The sequence below is a fragment of the Fistularia commersonii genome, chromosome 2 (assembly GCF_037954325.1).
Source record: "Fistularia commersonii isolate RoL2024-O1a breed Wild chromosome 2, RoL_Fcom_v1.0, whole genome shotgun sequence".
In the NCBI taxonomy this organism is placed as follows: Eukaryota; Metazoa; Chordata; class Actinopteri; order Syngnathiformes; family Fistulariidae; genus Fistularia; species Fistularia commersonii.
Window position 1 is genome coordinate 18014759 of NC_141285.1, and position 11649 is coordinate 18026407.

Below are 11649 nucleotides of genomic sequence, written 5' to 3' on the forward strand. Positions count from 1 at the left end.
AAATTAAATTAATTTGCTTGGTACAATGGGTATGTATATATATATATTACCAAGCAAATTAATTAAATTTAATTTAATTTAATAATTTTACATATATATATATATATGTATCAAATTATATGTATACATCTGTCGTTTAATCAGGGGTATTGCTCTGGAAATCTGTAAAATTTGCAAATAAATAAAACCCACCTCAAATGCAAAAACATAGACTGAGAAGCGAAGGTGGTATTGATGATTTGGAAAAGTACTGCTCAGCTGAATTGAATTACTGCAGTGCTAGGTCAAACTCCTTATACTTGCATCTCAATTTTATGCATATGTGAATTCTGCTCCGTCAGTTAAACACTTTTTTTTTCTATCAGCTTTTCTAGTATCCTCAGTCCAGGGTGAGAGAGGGCTACCGGGACCTAAAGGTGAAATTCAGATGCTTTTATCTTATCAAAATAGTGTTTGAACCCCCTTTGTTTACAGTGTCAGTGTTCAACGTACTGTAATTATTTTCAGAAATTCATTTCATGGTAATTGAATTGATTTTTTTCTTGCATCACAGGTGATGCTGGTCTCCCTGGAAATCCAGGTGAGAGACTGCAACAAAAGAATCCTTAAGGCATTTGGAATATTTTCTCAAGACATGTGTTTGATTTGATGTGAATTTTCTAATTTTGCCCTTTGACCTCAGGCCCTCCTGGTGTGATAGGTCATACAGGCCCTGAGGGTCCGAGAGGACAAAAAGGAAGTCAAGGTAAAAACCATGGTTCAATACAATATAGATGTGGCACATGGGTTTTTTGCATGTTTGCTGTGTCTGCATGTGAAATGTCCGATTAGGTGAGCATGGACAAGATGGGCCGCCAGGTTTGAGGGGTCGTGAAGGCCCCACTGGCCCCAGGGGTGAACCAGGTTTTGGAGTAAAGGGTGACAGAGGTATGGCTGGAATTTTTTGCTGTTTTTTGTTGCAGTGTTGGTAGCAGCCGCATCTTTTGATGAGGAAATTCTGTGATATTAATTCTCGGCTTTGGTTTTTGCAGGTCTTCACGGAGAGCCTGGAGTCCCAGGTGCTGTCGGACCGATAGGCCCACCTGGACAGAAAGGTACAATAATTGAAATTAGGACCTAACCTTTTACATAACTGCCTGTAATTCCAAGAAATTTCATATAGAATGAGCTCTTTCAACACCACTCCCTCTCATGACTCACTACAATAGCGACTGGACAATCACTGCACCAACATTGTCAAATGACCTGATTTTGCTCTTGTTAAGTTATTATACTTTTATGAGCATTAAAACTTTAAGCAAAATATTACAGCGGGAACCATTTCCAGTCAGAAGAATTTCTTTTGTTAATTCATTTTTTGTTTTAATATGCATGTTTAGAATTTTTTCACCGGCAAACAATTTTTGTACACACACGCACAGGCACGCACACACACACACTGCATTTTTTTGTGTGGGTGCAGCTGATGCCTATTTAAAAATTATCAGCTGCCACCAATTACTTTATAAAAAACGAGATTCAATAAAGCTATAAATCAGTACTTTGTTTGCTCTGGAAAGGAAACATGCTCAAATTAAACTTAATGAAGTGAAGACACAACACAGTGTTTTTTCAATGTCGAAAGTAATGGAAAAATATATTTTTAGATAAATACCTGTTGATTTGGATAGCATTTTCAAGGTGCTTTACACATTAAGTAATAAGGTATAGCATCAACTGATTTAAATTGCTCATTAAATCTGGAAAGTGTTAAGATTGTTATTAACCATTAACATCACTGTATTAATTGTACATGGCTTTAATTTTATTGCAGTTATTCACTACCTTTATAATTTATCTTTGCTGTAGGGGCACCTGGAGCTCCTGGACCCTCTGGACCTCCAGGTTAGTTTCCTTTAATGTTACAAAAGCTTCTGTCAAGTTGGATATAATTTTATAATTACCATTAATAGTAAACAATGTCTTAAGAAATTTTTACATTAAAAATCCATATTGCTGTTTTACAGGTCAACCAGGAGTTCAAGGTTTCCGGGGTGAGGCAGGACCACCTGGGCTGAAAGGTGGGTTCTATGGCAGTTTTGAAAAATAAATAAATGAATAAATACATTTTTATTTCTGTCCCTTTAAAAAAATAATAGTTTAATCATTCTCCACCCTGTGCTACATTTTTCTTTTAAGTTACTGCATCTCAATTTTAACCTGTAAATCATCAACAGCTACTCTAAGGTTTTCTCAGTTATGATCAAAAAGAAAAGAAAAGATAAAAGAATATATGCATTTCCAAATGGACCCAAGGTTCTCTCTAATTTCATATATATATTTTGCATATCTTTGTATACACGTTTCAATTTGTTGATTTTCACATACAATCTGTGGTTTTCCAGTAAAGGCAATATTAATATCCTCTTGATTACACTAAATTCCCATTCTTATATTTTTACCATGTTACAGAAATAAATTCAATTACCATTTATGTTTAAAATTTATTACCCATTCATTTATCATTTCACTAGTATATTATGTCAGCTATAATTTTCACTGCACTTCTAAAGAGGTTGTCTTTTTAATTTAACTTTAATAGATACCTGATTCTTATTTTATTTTATGTTCTACTGACTGCAGGAGACAGAGGACTTGCTGGATTCCAAGGCCTTAAAGGTTTGTTGCCGGTAGATCAGAGATTAAGAAATTTTATTTTGAACAAACATTTTTAATTTTGTTTAATTCATCTTTATTTTAGGTGAAACTGGTGACAAAGGTTCAAGAGGTCCCCAAGGTCAGTCTTGATTTAAACTATATTTGTAGCTCTCAAATGACAGTTGATGGATTAACAAGAACAGCAGCTCCCATACAGGGGCAACCAGGAATAATCTCCAATGTATGGGTGTGTGTGTGTGTTTGTGTATATATGTGTGTGTGTGTGTGTGTTCAATGTTTGTTTGCCTCCAATACCTAATGGATGTGATTCTTTGGCACTATATTTTTTGGTATGGTAGCTAAAAACATCCGGGACCCTTGGCCTGGTTGTATCTCTAAATATAGAAATGTCATTCCATAGGGGAACCTGGTTTACAGGGGGTTTCTGGCCCAGCTGGCGAGAAAGGATCCAAAGGCTCAGCGGGTGAGTTACAAGTGAAGATTTTTATGTTAGATGGTTAGAGTTAAAATACCAAAGCTTAATAAATCATACGACACTGTACTAATATGACTAATTTTAGGACGCATTTAAATGTTCTCATTTTTATTTTTTTTTAATTAGTATTAAACGAGCATATTAGAAATCCCATTTGTCCAGAAATAGCTGTTTCACACTGTAGAGGCAAAGTCTCTATGGTGAGGAGGCAAGACAACTATCAGTCTTCTGAGATTACAAGAATTTATTACAAAAATAATGCATTGAGTAAACATGAACAACCAGTGATAGCCAACAACAGTCAAAAACAATCAGCAGTGATCGTCAGTCATCCGCAATCAGAATCAGAGCTCAAGTCGCTCTATTTGGCCGAACAGGGTGCAGTCTGCTTACAGATCGGACACGGAACGCTGTTATCGGCAGGCTTTTATAGAGACAAGCAGAGAAAGACAACATACACATTTCCTCAGTTAGTTAATAATTCTTTCTTAGGTACATTAGCCTGTCCTTCACTTACACGTATTGGCTCTTTATGTGAGAACAGACAGCATGATAAGACAGGTAAAATACATACAGCACAGTTGCTGACACAACAAGTCGCTCGGGAACAAATGAGGCCTGTTGCATGTTGACACCTGTTAACATGACGAGGAAAACACGATTTTTCCCAACACACACTAAACTCTTTAAACAATCACTGTGCCAAATACAGACAGTGAATACATAATAATCAAAGTACTAATATTAATGAGAGCAGTACATGATTTATCCCAGAGTGTGGCAGCAGAGAGGGCTTTTGTCATATTGCCTCTTTTGCCCCCCCTGGAGTTCATCTAGTGTACCGTGTACATAAGAAAAGAATCATTACCGACCATATGTTTTTTTAAGAATACATTCTGGAAAGTTTTATTTGGGTTTTCTTTTTCTTCCTCCTGCCTGGCAGTTCCCATTCTGGCATCACTCCACTAATATATTCACTATCCCTCCTCTTTATATGATCAAACTATCTCAGTCTGGCTTGTCTGATATTATCTCCAAAATTTTAAAGTTGCGCTGTGCCTCTCAGACTCATTCCCGATCCTATCCACTCTTGTCACTCCCAAAGAGAACCTCAGCATTTATATGTGCTACATCCAGCTCTGCTTCCTGATACACTTTCACCCCTGACACTTTTCTCCACACAAATATATTATCTTAATTTTCTTTTTTTCATCCCTCAGGTGACCAGGGGCCTGCTGGACCTCCTGGACTTAGAGGTCCTGCTGGGCCTCCTGGAGATTCTGGACTCCCAGGTACAGGGAGCTTACTCTGCATAATGTTGGGGTATAATAGCACTGCGTTCATTGAGCAAATTTATAAGAAAAGATGATTATTTTTTCCATCTTGTAGGGATACCTGGCCTTCAAGGACCACCAGGTGAGATCTAACTTTAAATACAATGCACATTATAGATTTATTATGAGTAGCCCACTTTGGACTGTTTGATTTAAATCAACATGGCTTTTTTTAATTTTGCCTTTTTTCAGGAATACCAGGAAATCCCGGTCTACCAGGGACTAAAGGTACACGTTACTGTTAACTCTTCCATGCTGCCGAAAGCTTGAATATTGTGACGAAGAAGGAGATTGTGGACAGTTAACATATAACACTACAGCTAATGTTTCCATGTGTTTCAGGTGAAACAGGTGCACCAGGAAGAATTGTCAATGCTGGTAACAGAAACTTAAAAACATTATTTATTTTCCGACTCATTAATTGGATTTGGATATTAAATATACATTTTTTTTTTCTAGCTGGCTCCACCTCTGTGGGTATCCCAGGCCCACCTGGCCCCGCTGGTCCTCCAGGCCCTGCAGGGCCTCCAGGATTATCAGGTCTGAACCATAAAAGAAATTATTCAGATCTTGTTATTGTAAATGTCTGGCATTAATACAAAAATATTTAATTTTGCTTCTTCAGGTCCCATTGGCCCTGCTGGTCTACCCGGTCAACCTGGTAAGCCATCAAATTCCTCTGGTCCCTGAGAAAATACTAATATACTTGATAAGTTGCCTTCAAAAACTCAAATGTAATATTTTGATTGTCTTCACAGGGCCTAAAGGTGACCGTGGACTAAAGGGAGACCAGGGAGAAGCAGGACTGACTGTGAGAAGATCTGAAACTATAAGCTCGTCGACAGCTGAGAGTGAGTTTAAAGTATTCTGTTGCAGTTTTGATATGCTTTATCTACTGTGGATAAATGTGGCATTTCCAAGAAAAATGGAAATCAGAGTTTCCTTCTGAACAGTCATTTGTCAGGATAGAGTGCAGACAGTCAGGAAAGTCAGGGTAAAAAGAATTAATAGCTTGCAGAATAGGGTCTTAACAGTGCTTGAACAGGGATGTTGCAAAGGTTTAAAAATACCAGCTATTGGAACATCCATTCTGATTGGATTGCACCTACCTGGGTAAGATACTGATATATATTGTATTCCTATTACTTGGTCTGGTATAATTCCCGGTCCCTTTTTTCATCATCTTTTTCAAAACCATGGGATGAATAAATAGGCCATACTGTTGCCATATGAAAATTACTTTAAAACTATCAACTGCTTATTTAGTCTTCTCTTTTCTTTTCTTTTCTTCAGGACAGTTTGGTTCTGGTGGAGTATCAGCACTACCTGGCCCACCAGGTCCACCTGGACCTCCTGGACGTCCAGGTAAAATAGAAATAGCAAGTTCTGCATCAATATTATACATATGATACCATAATGATACCATGACTTTCTTGTAATTCATTTGTAGAATGTTTCAACACCCTTAGATAATGATGCACTCTTTGGAGATATGACTAATACTATTTAAATAGTATTACACATACATTATGCATACATATACATAATGTATGCATACATAATACTATGTATGTTTTTGTAGGAGATTCAAGGCAAGGACCTCCAGGACCACCTGGACCTCCTGGCCAGCCAGGTAAATGTTTTAACTCACTGAATTTATTGTTTTGAAATTATGACTATCAGTTGCATGGTATCTGAAATGTGGTTCATGTTTTCAAGTTTCAAAGCGTTTATAGTCAGATGCACAGTTTAGAAACATGTTTCCCTGGACACAGAAATTCCTACTTTTCTGTCCTCAGTATGGATATGTATTGATAGAAAGAAATAATGATAGTAAACATGATTATAAATATGAACAGTGTTGGCAGTGCAATAAGACATTTCAGTGCAGCTTGATGGGCAACTCACAAAGTGCAGGTGCAAGGATGAGTGAAGTCTGAATGGGCAGTAGATGCATGTGCAGACTGACTGCCCCGCATGTAAAATGCAGAAAAAGAAGAATAAGTGTCAGCTGTTTAAGGGTCTAATGGCAGTTGGGTAGAACGAGGTTATAAACAGTATGTAATTATTTCACAAAGCTTCACAAAGTACCATGTCTTCTGTTTAGGTTATGGAAAGCCAGGACCCAAAGGAGACAAAGGAGAATCCAGCTTTGTGTCCAGCTCAGGTATGATCCGAAAACTGAAACCATCTAGAACAAGGGTTTGGGTTGAATTTCTGAATGGCAATAACATAAAACATTTCTTTTTCTCCAAATTGGCTTGCGTCTTTCAATTACAGCCTGATCAGGCAGTTCTGTGAACAGATCATCCTGTATGTCAGCAGTATCCACCATGTATTAATCTGATCCACTGAAGCAAAAACCTTATGTGGAAAAGATAACAGTGTTTTGCAGCAAGAAATGGTCACCATGAGGGAAAACAAGGACAACATTGTAATTATGCTCCTATTATCCCAGGAACCTTTTACGCTGGACCACCCGGACCACCTGGCCCTCCTGGGCAAAAAGGATCAACAGGTGATTGATGGTTTGTATAGTAGTGTCTCTTTTGTGATGATTTGAACATTTTATTACAACTCCACTAATGTTTCAGGTTCTCCTGGACCAAGGGGCTACCAAGGTAAATGTTTTTGTTAATGTTACATGAATCTTATTAAATACATAACATTATCAGGCATCAGTAACTGTGACGCTTCATTGTGTCACAGGTGAACCAGGGCAGCCCGGACAACCTGGATTGCCAGGAAGATCGGCAAGTTCGGAGAGAGGTCAGCTAGAGGCCATACAAGGAACATTCAATACTTTATACCTCCGTTATCAGTATTGCAGCGGTATAAATATGTATTTTTTTTCCCTCCCAGTGTCCATACATTCAGCAGGACATGCGACACATGGACTCCCAGGTCCACCAGGGCCTCCTGGACCTGCAGGCCCACAAGGACCAAAAGGTAAAACTAGCAAAATGCCAAGATGCTAAATTTTAGGGGGCTTTAAACTCTGAAATTGTACATCTCACTTAAGGCAAAACATTGAAACCTTCCTCTTTTAATTAGAGCCACAAAAAGTTTGTTTATTAAATCAGAAGCTGCCAGATATGTTTTGATTGACTGAATCTTTTCTGGGCCAAGTTAGATGTTAAATTGTATCATCCTTGGCTTTGGGAAAGAGCATTCAATGTTTTCAACATTTTATATTATTTTCTAAAAAGAAGAAATCAGGAAGATTATCAGCAGGTTAATCTATTTTCCCATGTTCTTCTGCAATTATATCCATGGTATTTTATCTAATGCACAGTTCAGAGTAATGTAGCATACATTTGAACAGAATGACTAATAGTCAATTATTAGGGTGTAACTCCTGGAAAACGCCCTAATATGTACTTAGAGTAATATAACAGCAACAAAATTGATGTGTAATAATATATACATGTTTCCAAACTTTATTCAAATAACTTTGGGATAAGTAATATCCTCCTGTTTTTTTTCAGTGACACTCTTTGGAGAGACATTTAAACAGATTTATTTTCTGTTGTGTGTTTTATGAAATGAAGGTAAAAATTTTTATTGCTGTTAATTTTTTTCAAGGTGACACTGGTAGCCCTGGTATGCCCGGGTCTCGAGGTAAATAAATGCAACCCTTCTCTTATTATGGACACCCATCCATACCTGTGAAAGCTTAAATATTTAGGAGCATCCATCATATTTACGCTTTGGGGTTTATTTATGATTTCCTCAGGATCAATCTCAGTCACCTCAGGGCCTCCTGGCCCTCCAGGTCCCCCTGGTCCTCAAGGGCTCCCAGGTGCCTTTTCCTCTTCGAGTGAGATGCGCCAGTACATCACTGACTATCTAAGTAAGAAGTTTTTTTCACAAGATGTCAAAATCACAAAAGATAAAAGAGAATATAAATGTCATTCATTTTCCACCTGCAGGTAGAAGCAGACATTCTGGCATCCCTGGACCCCCGGGTCCCCCTGGGCCTCCGGGAGTCCCTGGAAGCTTCACAGGGTCCATTGAAGAAATCTCTGCTCGTATCATTGCCTACCTGCAACGTCAGCCTGAGTTTCCCTTCCACCTTTTTCTTTTTTTTTTTTTACTACTCAGTCTTTTATTAACATTGTTGTCTCATTGCAGGATCTGGCTCCGGCTTCAGCGTTGGCGTGCAGGGTCCTCCGGGACCACCTGGCCCTGCTGGCCCCGGTGGAGCCTTGACTGTCAGTGGACTCATCGCCATGCTACAGAGTCAGTAAATGTAAATTCCATCTGAGCCACGTTGTGTCTGTAACACTTGCGCTGTTGTTAATTTTTGATTTGCTGCTGTCTATCCAGGAGAAGATGTTAGAAGATATGTATCAGGACCACCGGGCCCACAAGGGCCACCAGGACCACCAGGGGCATCGGGTGGAATAACTTCCAGATATAGTGTAGAAGAGATAGCTACATATATCTTTAAAATCATGACTGGTAAAACAAACCGACTCTTGTATTGTAAGATTTCACATGAACTTTCATTAATGGCTAAAGCTGCTAAAACTTTTTGTTTTATAGACAGAGGAATTGCAAGAGGTCCACCTGGACCACCAGGCCTCCCTGGGCCTCCAGGACCTGGGGGCAATGGCTACTCTCATGTTACCATTGACTACAATGCACTGATAAGAAGTAAGGTCAATCATTGTTTCTGAAAATGGAAGGATGTTTTTCATTTTAGTGCCTTGATATAATCAATGAAAGCACAGAAATCAGTTTTTGTTCTGCATTAAGATATAAAAGTTGAATCAAACGCCATCTCCCTCCCGTTGTTCCCCAGATTCAGACTTCCGTTCATGGCTTAGTTCTGCCGTCCAACATGGTCCTCCTGGTCCACCGGGTGTTCCAGGACAACCTGGACCTCCAGGCCCCCAGGGGCCACCAGGAGTCTCCACTTCGACGATGTATGGGTCTGGTGGTCGAGGATACAGCATGGAGGAGATTCAGCGCTACTTGCAAGGTCAGTCTGACAAACTTGTTAAACATGAATTCTGCGGTAAATATCCTGCGAGAATTATTACCATAAAATGAGGTTGATCAAAGAACCCCAACAGCCTGCAATGATGTCACACATTTTATACTGAAAATACTTAAAAACTGGAATTCATTCCTACTTGCCAGTGTTGAAGAAACATCTTCATAAGGTTAGGATCTATAACCGATGACAAGAGTAACTGTGCTTTTGCTCACCCATTCAAAATTATTTCACAATTTCCGATTTGACTGCTGTGCCACTGATTTAGAAGATTAATTTACAACATGGTTGTTAAAATCAATCAGTCAATTTAGCTGTATGATTCATTTTTACTTTGGTTGTTTCCTATACTTTTTCTGACCCATTTCCTTCGAAGGTTGTGCTCATCAGTCATATCGCTGTGTCATTTGTTTTACTTTTCCTTTAGGATCCAACTTCAGAGGTCTTCCCGGGCCCCAAGGTCCTCCAGGTCCACAGGGACCGCCTGGTTCACCAGGCACCTTCAGTGGAACCATTTCCCATAGTGGAACCCTCTCTCGTGAGACCATCCGCGCTGAGGTTCAGGAGTACCTGACCAGTAAGCTATCTCACTCACAGATTGAAATAAGGCTGAGCTTATTAAGGCAGGTTTGGCAGTTCCGCTTTCTCTATCAGTTGACAGTGTTCGGCGTAGCATCACTGGGCCCCCTGGTCCTCAAGGACCAAGAGGTCAGAAAGGTGATCGCGGAGAGCCGGGTCATGTCCAGACCTACTCTCAAGGAGACTCACGATCCAGCTCCAGCTCCAGCTTCAGCTCCAGCTCCAGCTCTGGCTCCAGCACCGACTCTCAGCAGCTACAGATCGATATTGGCAAATTTGGCGAACAGCCACTAGATAACGTAGCCATGAAAGTGACAGACTACATCAAGAGTGAGTGGATCACAACTGTTCAGTGCACTGACGTACTTGAGTAAAGAAGATAGTGAAAGTTTTACATTGATCTGATGTAATAAACCCCCTTTAGATCAAGGCCTGTTGCAAGAGTATCTGGTTCAAGGTCCTTGGAGGGGTAATGTGAGAGCGATTCAAGGACCCGCGGGCCCCCCGGGACCCCCTGGACCACCTGGTTATACCCGTGTCATTGGGACTTATGGCAACATTACAGCTGATCTCATGGAATTCTTCAGAAGTAAGGATATAGATTTATGTTTCTACTTGGTCCAAGAAATAAAACCATGTAAAAGGAAAAAAAAAAATCTACATATGCTCCTTTTTTTCACAGCTCATGGCACCATTCCTGGTCCCCCGGGAGGCCCTGGACCAAGGGGAGAGCGAGGTTATCCAGGACCCAGAGGAGACAAGGGTACAGTCCAGAGGAAAAAGAAACACTGCAATCTCTTAGAATGTTCGATTAAGGCCAAAGATTTGAATATCCTATGCTTGCAGGTGATCCTGGAGGCCCAGGTTTACCAGGAATACCAGGGGCATTTTCTGTCCAAATCCCACATACAGTGCAAAGGAGGGATACAGGTACCAAAAGTTAAACGTTGTCATTTTTAGTGGAAATATCTAATGTTAAAATCCATGCAGCTCATTTGCCAAATTGCCTTTTCATCCATTTCAGGAAGAAAGTTGACCCGTCATCTGAGAAATCAAGGACAAGCTAACGGTGGCTAAAGAGCTTTCTCATACTTTTTTTTTTTTTAATATATTCGACAGAAGCAATGCAAAAATTCCATATTGTTGCAAATTGTAGAATAATTAGAGGACTGTTTCTTGGAATAAAGCACCCAAATACGCACTGGTCTACTTAAAACAGTTTTGGTTGAGAAATGGATTTAGCTGCTAGTCGGTTCTTTATGACAGGCGTTTTTCCATTTTTCCAAAATGTGGGCGTGTATTTGTTTACCTAGTTAGAGGCTTGCGCTCAAAACTTCATACACCGTGTTTTTAATAGCACTTGGCAACCTGTGGCTTGTGTGATTGCACAGTCTTTTTCTAAGAACAAAGTTTTCTTTTTGAGGATTATATTGTATTGAGGACTATGAGTGTTATGTTATGTTATTTTATCATAGGAATCACTTCATGTTTAATGACAGATGCCAATATCATCATGAAAATGCAACAAATCAATTCCCTAGTCTCAGCCTCAGATACACCATTGTTATTCACTAAATTACTAAATAAATAAATAAATAAAT

The 11649-nt window shown here is 39.4% G+C and overlaps 1 protein-coding gene across 2 annotated transcripts in view; it reads left to right on the plus strand.

Annotated features, from left to right (window-relative positions):
* Positions 1–11246, plus strand: part of col17a1b (collagen, type XVII, alpha 1b) — a 28752-nt gene extending 17506 nt beyond the window's left edge. The window contains exons 18-54 of one of the 2 annotated variants that reach the window (XM_086171430.1): positions 366–416; positions 554–580; positions 683–745; positions 832–927; positions 1032–1094; positions 1849–1884; positions 2007–2060; positions 2623–2658; positions 2741–2776; positions 3059–3121; positions 4354–4425; positions 4523–4549; positions 4660–4695; positions 4810–4845; positions 4927–5007; positions 5093–5128; positions 5226–5318; positions 5761–5832; positions 6050–6100; positions 6575–6634; positions 6926–6985; positions 7062–7088; positions 7177–7236; positions 7330–7416; positions 8053–8088; positions 8204–8320; positions 8400–8519; positions 8602–8709; positions 8797–8931; positions 9016–9126; positions 9275–9454; positions 9897–10046; positions 10124–10378; positions 10473–10637; positions 10731–10811; positions 10895–10978; positions 11073–11246. In XM_086171430.1, coding sequence (XP_086027556.1) covers positions 366–416; positions 554–580; positions 683–745; positions 832–927; positions 1032–1094; positions 1849–1884; positions 2007–2060; positions 2623–2658; positions 2741–2776; positions 3059–3121; positions 4354–4425; positions 4523–4549; positions 4660–4695; positions 4810–4845; positions 4927–5007; positions 5093–5128; positions 5226–5318; positions 5761–5832; positions 6050–6100; positions 6575–6634; positions 6926–6985; positions 7062–7088; positions 7177–7236; positions 7330–7416; positions 8053–8088; positions 8204–8320; positions 8400–8519; positions 8602–8709; positions 8797–8931; positions 9016–9126; positions 9275–9454; positions 9897–10046; positions 10124–10378; positions 10473–10637; positions 10731–10811; positions 10895–10978; positions 11073–11125 — 2918 coding nt within the window. In that variant the 3' untranslated portion in view covers positions 11126–11246. The remainder of the gene's footprint in view (positions 1–365; positions 417–553; positions 581–682; positions 746–831; positions 928–1031; positions 1095–1848; positions 1885–2006; positions 2061–2622; positions 2659–2740; positions 2777–3058; positions 3122–4353; positions 4426–4522; positions 4550–4659; positions 4696–4809; positions 4846–4926; positions 5008–5092; positions 5129–5225; positions 5319–5760; positions 5833–6049; positions 6101–6574; positions 6635–6925; positions 6986–7061; positions 7089–7176; positions 7237–7329; positions 7417–8052; positions 8089–8203; positions 8321–8399; positions 8520–8601; positions 8710–8796; positions 8932–9015; positions 9127–9274; positions 9455–9896; positions 10047–10123; positions 10379–10472; positions 10638–10730; positions 10812–10894; positions 10979–11072) is intronic. The other variant, XM_086171439.1, reaches the window with a different exon arrangement.
* The last annotated feature ends 403 nt before the right edge of the window (positions 11247–11649 follow it).